This window comes from Lynx canadensis, chromosome C1, assembly GCF_007474595.2.
Source record: "Lynx canadensis isolate LIC74 chromosome C1, mLynCan4.pri.v2, whole genome shotgun sequence".
NCBI classification, from domain to species: Eukaryota; Metazoa; Chordata; class Mammalia; order Carnivora; family Felidae; genus Lynx; species Lynx canadensis.
In genome coordinates, this window is record NC_044310.1 from 142,201,660 (window position 1) to 142,221,887 (window position 20,228).

The following is a 20,228-nucleotide window of genomic DNA, read 5'->3' on the forward strand; positions in this document are numbered from 1 at the left end:
TGTATGCACCTGTGAAGTACACATATCACCCATTAAACACTTAAGACCAGTCTTCTATACACCCAGCTCTGAAACTACCTTACTAGCCTAAGGTCTCTGGGTAGGTCACCTCAGCACAGACACAAATCTGAATCATGTTCTTATTTGTAAAATGGAAATTAAGATGGCTGCCATGCTTAAAAGAGGAGTTGTTAAAAGATAAGTAGATGAAACACTTAAACAGATACTTCAAAAAAGAGGCTATTCATTCATTCATTTTTTTAAGTAAGCTCTACATTCACCACAGGGCTTGAACTCACAACTCCAAGATCAGCAATCATATGCTTCATCGACTGAGCCAGCCAGGTGCCCCTCAAATAAATATGTTCAAAGGTGTCCAACATCAATAGTCATCAGATAAATGCATATTAATACAATAGTGAGATAACACTAGAATGGCTAAAATTCTTAAAGTATACCACCAGTTACAAATTTCTGACATGAAACTGAAGTCATATGAGCTAAAAATAAATAAATGGCATACTTCAGAATACTGACTATGTTATGTGGGGCACCTGGGTGGCTCAGTCAGTTGAGTGTCCGACTTTGGCTCAGATCCTGCTCTCGCGGTTCCTGAGTTCAAGCCCCACATCGGGCTCACTGCTGTTAGCACAGAGCCTGCTTTGGATCCTCTGTCTCCCCTCTCTACCCTTCCCCAGGTTGTGTTCTCTCAAAACTAAACAAACAAACATTAAAAAAAAAAAAAACAACACTGATTTTCAGAGGACAATGTCTGATCTGTGTCACACTGACCTTCTTAGGTTCAATCCCTAAACTAAATACAAATAAATATTTATTCACTATCAAGTAAAGCAACAGAGCCTCATTAGGCAATAATGTTAAAAAAAAAAAAAAAAAAAAAAAGTTCTTCCCCTTCCACCCTCAAGGGCATAGCACTACTAGGAAAACCAAAACATGTCTATGCTAGATTTAAGCAGAGTTTTTAGAAAAGAATGTTAAGATAATTCATCCCATGACATATGAAAGCAAAAGAAGCTGGTCAGATTACAATAAAAAATCCCTTTTAGTTCAAATGAACTAAATTCTGAGCCACTACAATTATCATGTTGCATGTGAAAATTAATAAATGCTTCATAAAAGAATATTTACTGACCAGAGTCTGAGAGTTTTTAGATACAATAAAAATTTCACTAGCAAACAAGTTTTTTTCATCCTATATCATTACTATCATTTAAAAATTCTATTAAATAGGGATATTGCACATAAGACAAATTTTCAATTTTTCATTTCTTTTCATACTTTTATAAAAGACCTATTAAATATAACTTCTGAGGATGCATTGAAAGTCAGTCAGAACTGTAAGTACTTCATGGGATCTTCAGTTTTCAACATTCCTTAACCAGAGGAAACTAAAGAAAATCCTCCTTGAACGGAACAGTGATGGCTGATACAAGCAAGTCTCAATGGTAAAGAAATAGAAGTGTTTCACAGGGTGTTGTAGGAGAGGTGCTTATCCTTCAGACACCAGCAGATATACGCCCATTAAAAAAAATAACGTTAAGGGTGGTCTAAAAGATGGGAGCAAAATTTATTACTCCAAAAGAAAACTGAAGGTGCCAATAAGCCAATGTGAAACTCAGCCCTAAAAAGGAAAGGATACAGGAAAAAGAGGAGCAACATCAAAATGTCTCAGGTTTCTAGAAATATTCTCACCAATGGGGATTGACAAATATTGCTGATTGACAGATACCTGAAATAGGAAAGAAGACTATAGGTAAAAACATTTTTAAAAACTTTGTAAAAGACAAAGTGAAAAACCAAAAGGAGTCAGGAGGGAAAAGGCTAGATCTGGGGATAAAGGCAACCAAGGAAGGAAAAAAATAAATTTGAAAAAAAATACATATCCTTAAGTTTTATTTTGATATTTAGGGGACAGATGCTCAGAATTATCAGTTGTCAAGTAACCAGACTTTGATATTCTACACTACACACTATAAATAAGGTCTACTCTTTTAACACTCAAAACACCTTTATGTTTCTTTCATTTAAACAAAAAAAAAAAAAGTGGCGTCGAGACACATCCACCTAAGAACACTTCTATGGTATTATGTTGTATATTCATTCACTTGTAGAAAAATTATCCTCTTGCCCTCTTGCCTTACTTTCAAACTATAATCTAAGTAAGCTTAGAACTAAATATTATTGTAAGGAATAAAAACATCTATTTTTAATTACCAACATCATCAGTTCACATGAAACAAAAATTATAATGCCTTTTCTCTTAAATTCTAAAAGCATAAAAGAAATTTCCTTTTAGGATTTCACCACTCTGATCATAAAACCAAATGAAAGAACAAAGGCCAAAAACAGCTAAGACAGAGGAACTTGCCCAAGGCCACTGTCATTTCAATGTGGTATTGGTGCAGAATAGATAGAGAATAGTGTAGAAGGACAGGAAGCAGAGACACAGACTTCATAAAAGGAAATGTACTGTAAGGAGAGAGTGTTTCCAAAGTCATGGGGAAAGGACAAACAATGCAATAAGTAGTGATTAGACAACTGATTGTTGCCTACTATAGACTGATTATCCAAATTCCTCCTCAGATCCTATGCAAAGATCAAGTCCAGGTGGATTAAAGACCTAACTATGAAAATCAAAACTCTAAACTTTCAGAAAAAATATGAGAAGATCCTTATAATCTCAGGGTACAGAAGGCTTTCTTTTCTTTTTTTTAACATTTATTATTTATTTTTGAGAGAGAAGGAGAAAGAGAGAGAAAGCAAGCAGGGGAGAAGCAGAAAGAGGGAGAGAGAGGATCTGAAGCAGGCTCCGCGCTGTCAGCACAGAGCCCAATGCAGGGCTCGAACCCACGAACCGTGAGATCATGACCTGAGATGACGTTCCACGCTTAACTCACGGAGCCAGCCAGGTGCCCTGAGAAGGCTTTCTTCAAATAAGAAAAATGAGGGCACCTGGGTGGCTTAGTGTCAAACTTCGGCTCAGGTCATGATCTCACGGTTCCATGGGTTCAAGTCCCACTTGGGGCTCTGTGCTGACAGCTCAGAGCCTAGAACCTGTTTCAGATTCTGTGTCTCCCTCTCTCTCTGCCCCTCCCTCATTTGCACTCTTTCTCTCTCTCTCTCTCTCTCAAAAATAAATAAACATTAAAATAAATTAACAATAAATTTAAAAAACAAGAAAAATGAAATCAGACAGTATCACTAAATTAAAACTTAGATTTTCAGGGCACCTGGGTGGCTCAGTTGGTTAAGCGTCCGACTTCAGCTCAGGTCATCATCTCGTAGTTTGTGAGTTCAAGCCCCACGTCAGGCTCTGTGCTGACAGCTCAGAGCCCAGAGCCTGCTTCAGATTCTGTGTCTCCCTCTCTCTCTCTGACCCTCTCATGCTCTGTCTCTCTCTGTCTCTCAATAATAAATAAACATTGAAAATTTTAAAAAAAAAATTAAACTTAGATTTTCTTAATAAAAGACATCAGAAAATAAAACACAACAAATTGAGATATACACCTGCAACTGACATAACCAACAAAAGATTAGGAGAGAATGTACAAGGAACTCTAAACTCAGTAAGAAAAAATAACCCAACAGAAAAATAAGTAACAAGCAGATAAAGTATAGAAAACAGAATAACCACGAAATAGATAAAAGATGCTCAACTTTACTAACAATGAAGTTGAAATGAAATGAAAACACTGCCTACCCTATTTCACACCCATCAAATGGGAATTTTAAAAAATACGGCAATACCCAGTGTTCGTAACGATGTGGAACAAGAACGAACTTCACTACCACTGCAGGTGGGAGTAAAATCTCCCACAAGCACTTGGAAAGGCAGTTCTACACTAATATTTTGCAAGTTTTCACCATCTAAACTTTAATTAAGGCATTTCCCTTCAAGACACAATCCCTAGACAATCTCTCACTCATGTAAACAAGAAAACATGAGTAAGAGGCTTTACTGCACTGTTGTCTATAGGAAAAATGTAAAAAACTTCATGTCCATTAATAGGAGAATGAACAAATAATATGGTACATTTGTACAGTGGAATATTACACAACTATTAAAATTAATGGAAGTAGAGCAATAAATATCAACAGAAATAATCGACAAAAATGCTGAGGTGCATTCACAAAATGCAAATAACAAAGAATGACACTTTTTATAAAGTTTACAAACAAATAAAATACATACAGTATATTTGTACGTATATTATATCATAAAACAGAGTTGTATCTTTTTGGAGTGTTTAACTCTGAGAAGGAAGGAAAAAGAATTGGATCAGGTAGCTACTAAATACACCAGAGAAATTAAACTCTACCAGGAATTTTTCTTAAAAAAAAAAAAGTGTATAAAATATTAGGCTGGACAGAGTTGGCTGATAGGAAAAGGACTTTATGTCATAACCTATACTTTATGTTAAAAAACATTAATTAAAATTTATAACTATCTGAAAGCTTAACACTGTAAGCAAAATACAGAATGAAATTGGCTGTTAAAGCTACCATTCTCATCCATAAGCAAAAAAATTTTTAATTGTAAGTTTTTGCAAAGATCACAGCAACCTCATTGTGTTCAAGCAAGTATGTTAATAAGTATGTAAATGTTATAAATTTAGACATATTAAGTAAATTGTATTATAGGAATACTATCCACTTTTTATGTAAACATTTTTTTTTTAATTTTTTAATGTTTGTTTATTTTTGAGAGAGAGAGAGAGACAGAGTGTGAGCAGGGGAGGGTCAGAGAGAGGGAGACACAAAATCTGAAGCAGGCTACAGGCTCTGAGCTATCAGCACAGAGCCCAACGCTGGGCTCGAAATCACACACTGTGAGATCAGGTGAAGTCGGAAGCTTAACAGACTGACCCACCCAGGCGACCCTCTTTTTTTTTTTTTTTTTTAAAGTAAGCTCTATGCCCAACCTGGGGCTTGAACTCAGGACCCCCAGATAAAGAGTTGCATGCTCCACCCACTGAGCCAGCCAGATGCCCCTATAAGCATTTCTTATAAAACTTCACTGGAGAAGATTCCATGACCAAAAGCCCAAGTTACCTCATGGTCAAGCTCGTCTAACACAAATGAAAGAAACAGCAATATGTGCATTCAAATGTCACTTAAAAAAGTGTACTTTTAAGACGAAAGTTCGCCCTTCAATGCACTGTGTCAGAAGCATTTTACAGAGGTAGAATTTGAGCTCAGCTTTGTGAGACACAAGTTAGTGTATCTGTAAGGGAGGCAATACCAAGGTTGTTGAAAAAAGAAAAAGGTGGGGTGCCTGGGTGGCTCAGTCGGTTAAGTCTCCGACTTCGGCTCAGGTCATGATTTCATGGTTCGTGAATTTGAGCCCTGCGGTAGGCTCTGTGCTGACAGCTCAGAGCCTGGAGCCTGCTTCGGATTCTGTGTCTCCCTCTCTCTCTGCCCCTCCCTCCCTCCCTCCCTCCCTCCCTCCCTCCCTCTCTCTCTCTCTCTCTTTCTCTTCTCTCTCAAAAGTAAAGATAAAAAAAGAAAAGAAAAGAAAAAGGCTATCACTGAATAGTGAATGGTACAAAGGCAAAGAATGGCAAAAAAAAGAAAAAGAAAAAAAGAAAAAAAGAAAAAGGTTGTCTGGCTTGAGTATCAAGAAAAAGGATGTCCGAGTAAGAACCAGACGTGGAGTAGAACAGACGTCCTGACTTGGGAAGCAATGTAGGGAAACTGAGAAAATTGGTACAAAATATAAGGAAATGACATCTTCCTTTTTAACACTAACCACTCAATCCTCCTACTGTGGTTCTGTCCCTCATGTTTCACTCTCCCCTTGGAATTCCCTCACAATGGCTGCCCCAACCAGGCTCCACCTCAAGAACGCTTACGCACCTTGGGGGTGACCGAGGATGGTGGCATGTGTGTGGATATATTTTTTTCTTCAGCCCAGCTTCAAAGGAATTTTACGGAACAAAAAATAAATGCAGATTTGAAGAAATCCAATAAAATATTTAAAGATCTCTAATGCTACGACAGCTAACATACCCTTCAGGGTTTATAGGATCTGACTCCAAGAAAAAAATAGGAACCTGCCAAAGATCCTTACTTCCTAGGCTTTGGCCTGCTTCCATCTGACAAGTCATTTACCATCAACAACTTATGAATGCCTTCGTAGACATTCTGACCCACTACAGCTTGTTCTCAAGGTCTGAGGAAAGAATTTCTTCCCCACATGAATAATGTCAGAAAGAATTCTCAACCTCCAGTGAAACTGCGCCTACAAAAGGAATGTAGTTTCATCTCTAAAAACCCTTAATTATAAAATGACCATATACAATTCTGCAGGCAGAATTGCTGTCAGGAAAGGAGTGGGGGAGAGAGAGAATAATGTCAACACCTTTACAGAGAAAGCATGTGCCTGAAAAGTCCTTGCTGTCTCTTCAGGGAAGTTGACTTTTAAAGAAAAAAGGAATGTAAAGCATCTTGTGTATTTCTAGCACTGTATTTATCACACTATATGACAATTATCTTTTTATATGTGTATGTATCCTCCATTAGACTGAGAGTTCCTCGAGGGCAGGGATTTTTGTGTCCCCAGAACTTAACACAAATCTGAAACACAGTAATCACTCAATGCCTGTGTGCTGAATGAAAAGTGAACAAAAGAATGACAAAGAAAATAAATATGAACAAAGAAATGACAAAAAAATCTGACTGAATCACAAAGGGTAAGTGAAAAGGCAATGACACTGCAAAGGAACATATTCCTGTAGACATTTTAAATTAAATAATAACTTTCTTATATTACTTAACTATTTCAAATTTAAAAGAGATTTAAGTTCTGAAAAATGTGATATATAACTTTTCTTCTGTGATACAGAGTTAAGGGCAATTTAAACTCCTTCCTATTTCATTCCACTTTTTCTTCTAATTCCATTCATTTGTCTAACAGAAGTTACCGGTGGGCCTTGATCAAACTTGATTTTACTATCAAACTGACTTTTGGACAGTGACTTCAATCATACTTAAACTAACAAGGACTTGAAGCTTTGGTTGGTGGCACTGCCCATGAAATGATCTCTACACAGCAGTGGCTTTTGTTTGAACAGCAGTGCCTCTTTTACTACAGGGGCATTAAACTGTGATCCACTAAGACATTCAGGGACATCAAGAGTCACTGAGGGGAAGGGTTAGGAAGGCAAAACAGGCAGAGCAACTCCGCCCGCTTCTACCAGTTTTCAAACAGAAAACAATAGGCTTCCGGGAAAGATTTCCCTTGAAGAAAGAGTTGTACAGATTTTCAAGTCAGAAAATAATTTGTCTTATTCTATTTTGACTTGTTTTATTTCACTAAGACAAAAGGAAAATCTTCAAATCAGCAATAAAAAGGAGAGGTCTCACTGGAACAACAGAAGACGTCCTTAGGTGTTCCTAAAAGCAGAGCCTGTGAGCCTCGACCTGATGCTTCCTAGATTTATGCCAGTCACCTGTGTTAATCCACCAAGAAGAAAGCTGAAAGAAATTATGGAAATACATATTTGAAGACTATATAAGGGTCAAAAGATAATCATAAATTTTTTAGGTCTCTAGGAATAGAAGAAGGTCCTAACATACATTGTATTTGACTTTTGAACACGTTTTTGGAATCACATAACACACCAAAATAGGGCACTTTCTATTAAGTCTACTCATCATTAGAAAAATGTAACTGAAAAGGTGGCTCACCGCTTTGATGTGCTGTATTCTGTGACTGGCAATTTTCAGCCATGGGTTTTTCCATTCCACTAAGTCCTAAAACTCTACCTAGGGTTCTGTTAACTCCTGCTACAGAAATGTGTACGTGGCCAGTTTATTTTACTGTTTTTCTCATTCCACAATCACTAAAGACAGCAGCAGCACTCTTACAACTCCAACAAATAAAATAGTAGTTGTTCTGATCTGTTTTGACATTCTAGGGTTTTCCTTTTCATACCCTAAGACACAGCATCTCGTAGCACTTGCGACGTCCATGGATAGAGAGTAACACTCCCAAGCATTGTAAATAAATCCCGAAGCTATGCTATCAGAGCTTGGATGCGTTTGTATATGAGTGAGGTGAAATGGGTTTCTCCTATTGAACGGAGGCAAGTCGAGGTCCCTAGTGCTGCGTTGCCTCAGACAGCTGGGTCTGTCCACCGCTGCACCATCTCAAAGCCGGGGGTGAGGGGTGGGGGGAACGGTAATGAACCAACTATAGAGGGAGCAGGAAGTTTGTATCATAAACTCCGCAATTGCTTAATTAGTCCAGTCCCCTGCGAGCCACAGGCTCTTCCCTATTCCTGCGATTGGCAAAGGGAAATAACCTCTTTTTCAGGGTGTCCAATCTCAGGTAAGAGGTACTCTCCAGGCTGCCAGCGACGCGCCAAGGTAGCCCCACTGAAACGTCCCCGCGACTAGGCAGCGGCGCCGCCCCCTTCTCTCCCTTTGCTTGGCTTTCCAGTCCTCGGAGTCGCCACCGCCCACTTTCTAGCACGACAAACAGCGTCCTGTGCGCGGGCCCAGCACTTACCCACGTCTTGCTCGAAGGGGTTTGCAGTGAACAGAGACATCTTGCCGGTGCCCGAGCCCTAAACGCTGTGGTCTGGCCGAGGCTCGGCGGCTGCTCCGAGCTGGGTGACCCGCGGCTGCCGCTTCCTAGACGGCTCCGCTCCGACCGCGTCCTCGCACTTCCGCCACCGCCACTGTCCGGCCCCCGCCTGACAGGCCAGCTGCCGATTCGCACTCCACCCCCTCGCTCCGGCCTAACTCCCCTCCCGGAACGAGGTCCCGCCGGCGCGGGGATTCTTTCAGCGCACCTGTCGCCTCCGCCTCTCAAGAAGAGGCAGCAGACCTGTCCCAGACGTTCGCGGGGGGTCAGGCGGCCGCCGCGGCCACCTTTCCATCGCTAGGACCCCGGCAAGCCACGGAGCAGGGGACCTTCGGGGCCGGAAGTTGTCGCGCCTAGAACTGGGCAACCCTAGAGGCCCGGAAGCCGCTGTGCGTGCGGCGACACCCGGAGGGCCGGGGTGTTGCCGGGTTTTCCGCCTTTGGAGTCTCTAGTTCTCGCTAATTTAATTCGTTCCTAAGCTGCAGCCTAGTCCCTCGAGGGCGGACCAGTGGCTGCGTTCGCGTCACAGTCCCGTTGCCCTGGAAATGGATGGAGCCTCCGCGCCTAACCCCTGCTGGAATAACCCTCCTGGAAATCGGTGGTGGACCTATGGCTCTGTGGGGGACTCCCTAACTTTTCGCTTTCTATAGTGTTCTCTGAACACGTGATCACACTGCTTGACTCTGGGAATCCAAAGACGAACGAGGCGCACACTCCCTGTTTTCAAGTTGCAGACAGTTTTGTAGGGCCAGTGTATAGCTTACACAAGACCGTATATTACGATCCTGATAGAGGGGTCACAAACTCAAATATCCATAGGAGCCAGCCAGATACTTAGATGAATGTAAAAATGCAAGCATGCTTCCCAACCACATACTCCCTATCCCTCGTACCCCTGCTTTCTTTCTCTGTAGCATTTATCACTTTCTAATAATTTACGTAATTACTATGTTTTCTGTCTCTCCTCTTTAGAATACAAACTCCGTTACCAGTTTTGTTGACTGCATTATCCCCAGCATCCAATACAGTGTCTGGCAAGTAATGGGTGCTCAGTAAGTACTTTTCGAATGTAATTGTGACTATCCAACTGAGCAGTACATATCTAAAGATGGCAGCTGCTAGTAAACTTTAGCCATTTGTTGCAGTGTGGGCCCCACTAGAACTTAAATGATTTTAAAATGTTTAGAATTACTTTCACATTTTAACAATGGGTCAAACAAAACCATTTTACAACCTTTAGTATAAAGAAGATGTATAGAAGAGTGAACCCTTGCACATGGAATACTTCAGAACAGTGGTTGCATATACTATAAAGATAGGTGCACAAATAAACATTTGTGCTGGTTTTCAAAAACTGAACTTAGGATATTAAAGATATGTTTGGAGACTCTGTAGATGGATTTGTCTAGGATTAAGACTTAGGGTTGGAAGGGAAAACTAGGTAAAGAGGAAATAGATTGGTAAGAGCCTTAAAGAAGCTAAGATTTTAATTTTAGCATATAAGACACTAAATACTCATTTAATGATTTTGAGCAGCAGAGTAACATGCGAAAAAGAGTTCCTGGATAGTAATCTGACATCAGCATGCATGATGTATTTGAAGAAGCAGACCCTGGCACAACAGTTTCGGAGGCTATGGCAGCACTTGAAAGCCATTAGAAGAGGTACTGTAGAGGAGCTCGTGTTGAGACAGGAAGGAGCACAGGGCTGAGGATTAGCTGTGGAAAGCATTAACATTTTAAAGACAGTCCTCTACATCTTTAAGAGCAAGCATACCCAAGAATCTATAGGTATTTATCTTTCTCTGGGTGTCCTCAGTCTCTTCGTGAGTTCCTCCAATTAACAAATTTCCTAATGGTCACTAAGAGCCAGACTCTGTGTTAGAAACGAGAGGATACAAAGATTGTCTGTGGCTACTTCACCTAATGAAGTTATTGGGGAATTAAAAGATATGTTAGTGACTGCTCACAAATTCTGCTGTGTAAAGAAATGCAACTTTTTCATTTTTCTATAATGCAACCTCTTTTGAGGCCCCTAACAGGGGCTCCCTGATAACAGAAAATGATCTTATCAATTTCAGTTCAATTCAGTTCTTTAGTTTTCTTGGTTATTTTGGGTTTACGCTCAACAAATATATAATATCCTGACTTCAGACCACTTTCCCTGAGCATATACCAAGATCCATCCCCAGCCATGTGTGTTCTTCCAGTTCTGCCAGTAAATGTTTGGTGAAGAATCCTTTTTCTTTCAAAACAGGGACAGTGCTTCCCCAGTAAGACCATAATGAGAGCTGACCCTAGTTACTGGTCTAGAAACACTGGAGATGGTTGTGGCAAATCTCAAGAAGGGAATCTAACATCTTGGAAGGCATCTTCATAAGGTGAGACTTCTGTGTGGTCTTCAAAACGAGGTCACTATTCTGTAGCAAGGGTGAGTGTCTATAGTCCAGAGGACTGAGGTAAATCTATCCACTAAAAATTCTCAAGAGTATCCACCCAGGTATCTCCATCCTAGGTCTTAGGGTGTCAGGGTCTCAGTCTTCTCCCTTCGGAGCCCTGACTTTAATTTAGGAGATATGCGGTGAGTTTCTGAATTCAACCTTCTTCTAAATTCTGTAACTCTCAGAGTCAGGTCCTGAGTTTAATTTTTTTTTTTTTAAACTATCATCTGTCCCTCTGGCTATAGTAAATAAAGCACTCTCATCCCCCCTCCTCATTTTTGTCTTTGTGTTTCAGTTGGATAATCTCTCCCTCTTTCTCTGATGAATGGTATATTCTTTTCCATGAATTTCCAAAGCATTTTGTTTGTGTTATTTTTTAAAATAATTTTTTTTATTTTGGAATAATTTTAAATTTACAAAAAAGTTACAAAGATAGTATAGAGAGTTCTCATTTACCCCTCATCCTGTTTCTCCTATTGTTAAGATCTTATGGTTCCATGATACATTTGTCAAAACTAAGAAACCAACATTGGCTCATTGCCATTAACTAAACTCCAAACTTTATTTGTACTTTACCAATGTTTACATTAATGTCCTCTTTTTTTCCCCAGGTATGTCAGGGTTCCCCAAGACCATCCCAATTTCAAAGACTTGCCAGGACTCAAGAGTCAACATGTAGTCATCCTCATGACGATGATTTATTACAGTGAAAGGATTAAAAAACAAAATCAGCAAAGAGAAATGGTACATGGGGTGAAGCTCATTGCAGATTCAATGCCTAGGATTTTTATTAGGGCTAGTCACACAGGCATCCTCTAGCTAACATGCACCCAAATTTCTAGACTCTCAGAAGGAAAGCAGGTGTTCTGCATAAACCGTGTTGTTTCTATAGTTTAGGTGCCATGAGTCATTCTTACAAGGGAATTGTGGGAGTTCTCCCAAAAATCTAAGCTCCCAGACACTAGTCAAGGACCAACCTTGCAAGCAGACCTTTTATAAGGATAGCAATCTCAAGACTGCAATATTATCTCTTTTCTGCATACCAAGGTACCACATATCATTTAGTGGCCATGCCTCCCTAGTTGTCTCTGGTTTGTGGCAATTTATTAGTTTTTCATGACCTTGATAGCCTTGAGGAGTGCTGATCAGATATCCTGCAGAGTGTCCCCGAATTGAAGTTTGTCTCATGTCTTTTTTGTGCTTAAATAGGCATTACAGGGTTTTGGAAAGAATACCTCTGAGGTGAGGTATCCTCATCACATTATTGTAGGGGGTACCTGATGTCCACATGATTTCTGGTGATGGTAACTGTTCAGCACTTGGTAAATGTACCAGCTGCCAAGTTCTTCCGCTTTATAGTTAATAGTTTTCTCTTTCCATACTCTATTCTTAGGAAGCAGGTTACTGATGGGGTACTGGGTGGCTCAGTCGGTTAAGCATTCGACTTCGGCTCATGTCATAATCTTGCAGTTCATGAGTTGAAGCCCCACATCCAAGCCTTGCCTAGGGCTCTGTGCTGACAGCTCAGAGCCTGGAGCCTGCTTCCGATTCTGTGTCTCCCTTCCTCTCTCTCTCTCTCTCTCTCTCTCTCTCTCAAAAATAAATAAACCTTAAAAAACATTTTTTAAATTTAAATTTAAAGGAAGCAGGTTACTGAGTCTAGCCCATCCTTAAAGGGAAGAGAGGGAATTAAGCTTTACTTTCTATAAAGGTGAATATCTAAATATATTATTAGAATTCTCCTGTAAGGAAAATTTGTCTCTTTTCTCCTATATATGTATTTATTAAATTGTTTAATTATGTCCAGGATGAACTCATGTATTTTATAGTTTGAGTTGAAATCCAATAATATGTTTTGTTATTATTGTTGCTGTCTTGTTTGGTTTTGCTCAAATTGTTCCAGCTTTGGTCACTGGGGGCTCTTCTTTTTTTTTTTTTTTTTTTTTAATTTTTTTTTTTAACGTTTATTTATTTTTGAGACAGAGAGAGACAGAGCATGAACGGGGGAGGGGCAGAGAGAGAGGGAGACACAGAACCGAAGGCAGGCTCCAGGCTCTGAGCCATCAGCCCAGAGCCTGATGCGGGGCTCGAACTCACGGTCCACGAGATCGTGACCTGAGCTGAAGTCGGACGTTTAACCGACTGAGCCACCCAGGTGCTCCACTGGGGGCTCTTCTAAATGACTTCTAAGTCCCCCCCATTTTTTTTTTTTGAGAATTTCTTTACTTTCTGGTACTACAATGCTTCAGGCTCATCTTGTATTTTCTCTGCCTCAGTCTTAGATGCAACCATTTCTCAAAGGAACCCAGGTTCTGAAAGTCTCTTTAAAGGCTGCCATAGATGATTTCTAGCCTTTATGATATGCTTTGAGTAGATAGCTGGCTAACCTGAGCTTGTCATTTCCTGCAGCACATTAATAGCAATTAATAATAATCAACCAACTCCACAGTACTTATAATTGTCTTCATCTTTCTCAACTGCTAGTTAGAGCTATTATAAAACCAGTGCATGCCCTTCACCTATGCTTAACCCCAATTTACCATGGTCTTAGTAATTGTGATGGTACAGAGATAGTTCTCAAATTTGGCATCCATCAGAACCAGCTGGTGGGGGTTGTTAAAAACACAAATTACTGGACCCTACCTCATAGTTTCTGATTTAGTAAGTCTTTTGTGGAGCACAACCTAACCCCTAAGCAGACAAATATAAAACCCTCCCGCTACAGACCTATTTTCTTCAGTTTCTTTTACTTAGCATATCATGTCTGGCTTTCAGCCAATAATTACAAGGTGTACTGAAAGACAAAACCAACACAAAACAGTAGAAAGAGCAAGCATTAGAACCAGACTCAGACATGGCAGGGATGTTAGACATTTCTTAAACTCACAGATTCTTCAGCCATGTCCAGGCTATTGATGACCCCATTAAAAACATTATTTTCTGTACAGTATTTTTGATATTTAGTATTTCCTTTTGATTCTTTCTTCGGGTTTCTGTTTCTTTGCTAATATTACCCATCTGTTCTTTTTTTTTAATTATAGTTGACATATTATATTAGTTTTAGGTGTACAACACAGTGATTTGACAATTACATTTGACCTTTGAATAACATGGGGCTTAGGGATGCTGACACGCTGCAGAGTCAAAAGTCCACATATAACTTTTGACTCCCTAAAAACTTAACTACTAATTGCATTCTGTTGACCAAGGCCTTACCAATAACATAAACAGTTGATTAACACATATTTGGTATTTTATATATACATTATGTGTTGTGTTCTTACAATAAAACCAGAGAAAAGAAAATACTATTAATAAAATCATAAAGAAAAGAAAATATCTTTACACTTCTGTACTGTAAAAAAAATCTGCATGTAAGTGGACCCATGCAGTTCAACTCATGTTGTTCAAGGGTCAACTATATATCCATTACAAAATGCTCACCACTGTTAAGTGTAGTTACCATCTGATTTACCCATCTGCTCTTGCATGACAACTCAGAGCCTGGAGCCTGCTCCATTAGCACCTTTACATATTAATATAGTTAATTTAAATCTTGGTATGATAATTCTAATATCTCTGCCATATCTGGGTTTAGTTCTTTTAAAAAAAAATATTTATCTTGAGGTGGTGGGAGGGGCAGAGAAAGAGAAGAAAGAGAGAATACCAAGCAGTCTCCACACCATCATGTGGAGCCCGATGCAGGGCTCAATCTCGGGAACTGTGAGATCATGACCTGAAGCAAAATCAAGAGTCAGACACTTAACCCACTGAGCCACTCAGGTGCCCCTGAGTTTAGTTCTGATGCCTATTTATCTGGTTAAGGGTTAGGCTGTGTTTATTGTTTGCTGTAACTGTAGGTGTCAGAGACTAACTTTCTTCTGATGTGCTTGTTTTTGTCTCCCCTGTTGTCTTTGGGTTGGTTCCTGAGAGACTTTTTTAAAGCATTTATTTAAGTGTAATTGACATACATTGTATTGGTTTCAGGTATACAACATAATTATTCAAATTTGTGTACATTGCAAAATAATCACCACAATAAATCTAGTTAACATCTGTCAGCATACAAAGTTACATATTTTTTCTTGTGATGAGAAATATTTTGAGATTTACTTTTTTTGCAGTTTTTAAATTTACAATACAATATTATTGATTATAGTCATCATGCCATATATATATATATATATATATATATCCATGACTTACTTATTTTATAACTGAAATTTTATACCTCTTGATCCCTTTCACCTATTCTGCCTGCCCCCTACAACTATCAATTTTCCTTTTTTTTTAGAGTAATATTTGATTTTAATTTTTATTTATTTTTCTTTTTCCCCCTTTTTTTTAAATTTAAGTTTTAGTTAGTTAACATACAGTGTAATATTGGTTTTGGGAATAGAATTCAGTGATTCATCAGTTACATACACTACCCAGGGCTCATCACAAGTGCCCTACTTAGTACCCATCACCCATCTAGCCCATCTCCCACCCACTTCCCTCCATTAACTCATAGTTTGTTCTTTATCATTAAGATAAAGATTGTGTTGTTTCCCTTTCTTCTCTTTTTTCCCCGCCTTCCCATATGTTCATCTGTTTTGTTTCTTAAAGTCCATATATGAGTGAAATCATATGGTACTTGTCTCTCTGATTGACTTATTTTGCTTAGCATAATACATTCTAGCTTGATCTAGTTCTGTGAAAAATGCTATTGGTATTTTGATGGGGATTGTATTAAATGTGTAGATTGCTTTGGTTAGTATAGACATTTTAATATTTGTTCTTCCAATCTATGAGCATGGAATGTCTTACCATTTCTTTGTGTCACCTTCAGTTTCTTTCATTGTTGTTTTATAGTTTTCGGAGTACAGATCTTTCACCTCTTTGGTTAAGTTTTTTCCCATGTGTTTTACTATTTTTGTTACAATTGTAAATGGGATTTTTTAAATTAATTTTATTTTCTGTGGTTTCATTATCAGTGTATAGAAATGAAATATATTCCTCAACAGAGATACTGTGTCCTACAACTTGACTGAATTGATTTATCAGTTCTAGTAGTGTTTTCATGGAGTCTTTAGGGTTTTCCATATATAGCATCATGTTATCCGTGAAGAGTGGAAGTTTTACTTCTTTCTTAACAATTTGAATGTCTTTTTTGTTTGTTTGTTTGCTGTGCCTAGGACTTCCAGTACTGTGGTGAATAAGAGTGACTAAACATGGTAAGAGTGAACATCCTGTCTTGTTCCTGACCGTCGGGGCAAGCTCTCAGTTTTTCCTCATTGAATATGATGTTCAGTGTGAGTTTTTCATATATGGCCTTTATTATGGCCTCTACACCTACTTGGTTGAGGTGGGTTTTTTTGTTGTTTTCTTTTGTTTTGTTTTGTTTTGTTTTTAGTAAGCCCTACTGCCCAATGTGGGGGTTAAAATCATGACACTAAGATCAAGGGTCATATGCTCTACCATCTGAGCCAGCCAGGTGCCCCTTGTTGAGGGTTTTATTTTTTTTAATCATGAATAGATGTTGTACCTTGTTAAGTGTTTTTTCTGCATCTATTGAAATGATCATATGCTTTTTATCCTTTCTCTTATTGATTAGATGTATCACATTGATTGATTTGTGATTATTGAACCAAATTTACATCCTTGAATAAATCCCATTTGATCATGGTGAATGATTTTTAATGTATTGTTGGGTTAGGTTTGCTAGTGTTTTTTTGAGGATTTTTGTATCTATGTTCATCAGAGTATCGGCCTATAGTTCTCCTTATTTGTGATGTCTTTATCTGGTTTTGATATCAGGGTAATGCTGGCCTTATAGAATGAATTTGGAAGATTTCCTTCCTCTTGTATTTTTTGGAATAGTTTGAAAACCATAGGTATTAACTCTTCTTTAAATGTTAGGTATAATTCACCTGTTAAGCCATATGGTCCTGGACTTTTGTTTGTTGGAAGTTGTTTGATTGCTGATTCAATTTCATTGCTGGCAATCAGTCTGTTCAAATTTTCTATTTCTTCCTCATTCACTTTTTTTTATAACGTTTATTCATTTTTGAGAGACAGAAAGGGACAGAGCATGAGTGGGGGAGGGGCAAAGAGAGAGAGGGAGTCACAGCATCCAAAGCAGGCTCCAGGCTCAGAGCTCAGAGCTGTCAGCAGAGCTGACAGAGCTGCAGGTGTCTTTAGCTGCAACCCACGAACCGCGAGATCATGACCTCAGCCAAAGTCGGGCGCTTAACCGACTGAGCCACCCAGGCGCCCCCTTCCTGATTCACTTTTGGGAGGTTATATGTTTCTGGGAATGTATCCATTTCTTCTAGGTTCTCCAGTATGTTGGCATTTAATTTTTCATGATATTCTCCTATAATCCTTTGTATTTCTGTGGTATCAGTTGTTATTTCTCCCCTTTCATTTCTGATTTTGTTTATTTGAGTCCTCTCTTCTTTCTCTCTCCCCCTCAATTAGTCTGGCTAGAGGTTTATCAGTTTTGTTGATCTTTTCAGAGAACCAGTTCCTGGTTTTATTTATCTGTTCTATTGCTTTCTTAGTTTCTATTTCGTTTATATCTGCTCTAATCTTTATTATTTCCTTCCTTCCGCTGGTTTTGGGTTTTGTTTATTTTTCTTTTTCTAGCTCCTTTACATGTAAGGTTAGGTTGTTTATTTGAGACTTTTCATGCTTTTTTTTTAATGTTTATTTATTTTTGAGAGAGACAGAGACAGAATGCGAGTGGGTTAGGGGCAGAGAGAGAGGGAGACACAGAATTCGAAGCAGGCTCCAGGCTCTGAGCTGTCAGCACAGAGCCTGACATGGGGCTCAAACTCAGGAGCTGTGAGATCATGACCTGAGCTGAACCGGGCATTTGACTGACTGAGCCACCCAGGTGCCCCAGAGACTTTTCATGCTTCTTAATGTAGGCCTAGGGGCGCCTGGGTGGCGCAGTCGGTTAAGCGTCCGACTTCAGCCAGGTCACGATCTCGCGGTCCGTGAGTTCGAGCCCCGCGTCGGGCTCTGGGCTGATGGCTCGGAGCCTGGAGCCTGTTTCCGATTCTGTGTCTCCCTCTCTCTCTGCCCCTCCCCCGTTCATGCTCTGTCTCTCTCTGTTCCAAAAATAAATAAAAAACGTTGAAAAAAAAAATTTAATGTAGGCCTGTATTTCCATAAACTTTCCTCTTAAAACCACTTTTGCTGCATCCCAAAGATTTTGGACTGTTGTATTTTCATTTTCATTTGTTTCAATGTAATTTTTTATTTATTGGTTGACCTCTTCATTGTTTAGTAGCATGTTATTCGACCTCCATGTATTTGTGCTCTTTCTAGTTTTTTTTTCTTGTGGTTGATTTCTAATTTTATATTGTTGTGGTTAGAAATGATGAATGGTAGGACTTAGATCTTTTGAATTTGTTTAAGACTTGTTTTGTGGCCTAATAGGCCATCTACTCTAGAGAATGTTCCATGTGCACTTGAAAAGAATGTGTATTCCGCTGTTTTAGGATAGAATGTTGTAAATATATCTTTTAAGTCCATCTGGTCCTGTGTGTCATTCAAAGCCACTGTTTCCTTGTTGATTTTCTGTTTGGATGACGTCCCTATTGATGTAAATGGGGTGTTAAAGTCCCCTGTTGTTATTGCATTACTATTGATTAGTTCCTTTATGTTTGTTATTAGCTGCTTTATGTATTTGGGTGCTTCCAGGTTGAGTGCATAAATATTTACAGTTTTTATTTCTTGTTTTTGGATTGTCCTCTTTATTATTATATGGTGTCCTTTTTTATGTCGTGTTACAGTCTTTGTTTTATATTTTGTCTGGAGACTCTTAATGATAGAGAACAAACAGGGTTGCTGGAGGTGGGGGGCGGGTAAGAGATGGGCTAGATGGGCGATGGATATTAAGGAGGGCACTTGTTGTGATGAGCACTGGGTGTTAGATGTGAGTGACGAATCACTAAATTTTACTCCTGAAACTAATATTACACTATATGTTAACTAACTAGAATTTAAATAAAAACTTGAAACAAAAAATAAATAAAGTCTATATTTCCGACGTGAGTTTTGCTAACCTAGCTTTCTTTTGACATCCATTTACATGATAAATCTTTCTCTATCCTCTTAATTTCAATCTGCAGGTGTCTTTAGGTCTGAAATGAGTCTCTTGTAGGCAACATATAGATGGGTCTTGTTTTTTCAATCCACACAGTGGATTAACAGCTTCTAAGCTCCATAGATGCTATACTAGAAATCTTTTTCTCCCTCTCTCCTAGCACAGGCACCACAGTATTTTGGACGAATGTACTGGAAACCCTGGAGTAAGCGCTAACTCCACTATTCTTTCTAAATTTTTCACTTATTTTTTCAAAACTTTTTTGCTGTTCCCTTCCCCCTTTCTCCTTGCCATTGCTTCCATTATATCCCAGGCCATTGTTTCCTCCATGTCTTACAATTCTTCCTGTTGAAAAAGGGTGCCAAATGTAGGGAATACAAAGAGGCTGAGATCAACTTTATGCTTTGTTAACCAAGTCACAAGCCCATAAGGCTGCATGTCTCTCAGAAAGGTCTTTTCTCTTCTAAAGACCTCTACATAAAACCAACTTAATTATCCTGAAACATCATTTTTATCATTTTGTTCCCTTAGTCAAGAGCTTACTGAATTTTTCCTGCCACAGAAAGTTCAATCTAGGATGCCACTGTCTGGTAAAGAACTCATTTTTCCTTACCCAGTAATTTATTTTCCATGGCTTAGTGCATCTGTTTTTATTTATTTATTTATTATTTATTTATTTATTATTATTTTTAATATGAAATTTATTGTCAAATTGGTTTCCATACAACACCCTGTGCTCATCCCAACAGGTGCCCTCCTCAATACCCATCACCCACCTTCCCCTCCCTCCCACCCACCCATCAATTCTCAGTTTGTTCTCAGTTTTTAAGAGTTACTTATGTTTTGGCTCCCTCCCTCTCTCACCTTTTTTTTTTGTTTTTTCCTTCCCCTCCCCATGGTCTTCTGGTAAGTTTCTCAGGATCCACATAAGAGTGAAAACATATGGTATCTGTCTTTCTCTGTATGACTTATTTCACTTAGCATCACACTCTCCAGTTCCATCCACATTGCTACAAAAGGCCATATTTCATTCTTTCTCATTGCCACGTAGTACTCTATTGTGTATGTAAACCACAGTT

General features: G+C 39.0%; 1 protein-coding gene and 1 long non-coding RNA gene across 5 annotated transcripts in view; one reads left to right on the top strand and one right to left on the bottom strand.

Moving 5' to 3' along the window:
- The window catches only part of STAM2 (signal transducing adaptor molecule 2), a 51,719-nt gene extending 43,013 nt beyond the window's left edge, over window positions 1-8,706 (bottom strand). The window contains exon 1 of one of the 4 annotated variants that reach the window (XM_030324674.2): window positions 8,534-8,706. In XM_030324674.2, coding sequence (XP_030180534.1) covers window positions 8,534-8,573 — 40 coding nt within the window. In that variant the 5' untranslated portion in view covers window positions 8,574-8,706. The remainder of the gene's footprint in view (window positions 1-8,533) is intronic. The other 3 variants (XM_030324676.2, XM_030324679.1, XM_032594410.1) reach the window with 3 other exon arrangements.
- A 277-nt stretch (window positions 8,707-8,983) lies between these two features.
- On the top strand, window positions 8,984-16,540 carry LOC115520374. The gene is made up of 3 exons (XR_003970778.1): window positions 8,984-9,663; window positions 10,868-10,991; window positions 16,229-16,540. It is a non-coding gene; the product is annotated as an uncharacterized LOC115520374 (long non-coding RNA).
- The last annotated feature ends 3,688 nt before the right edge of the window (window positions 16,541-20,228 follow it).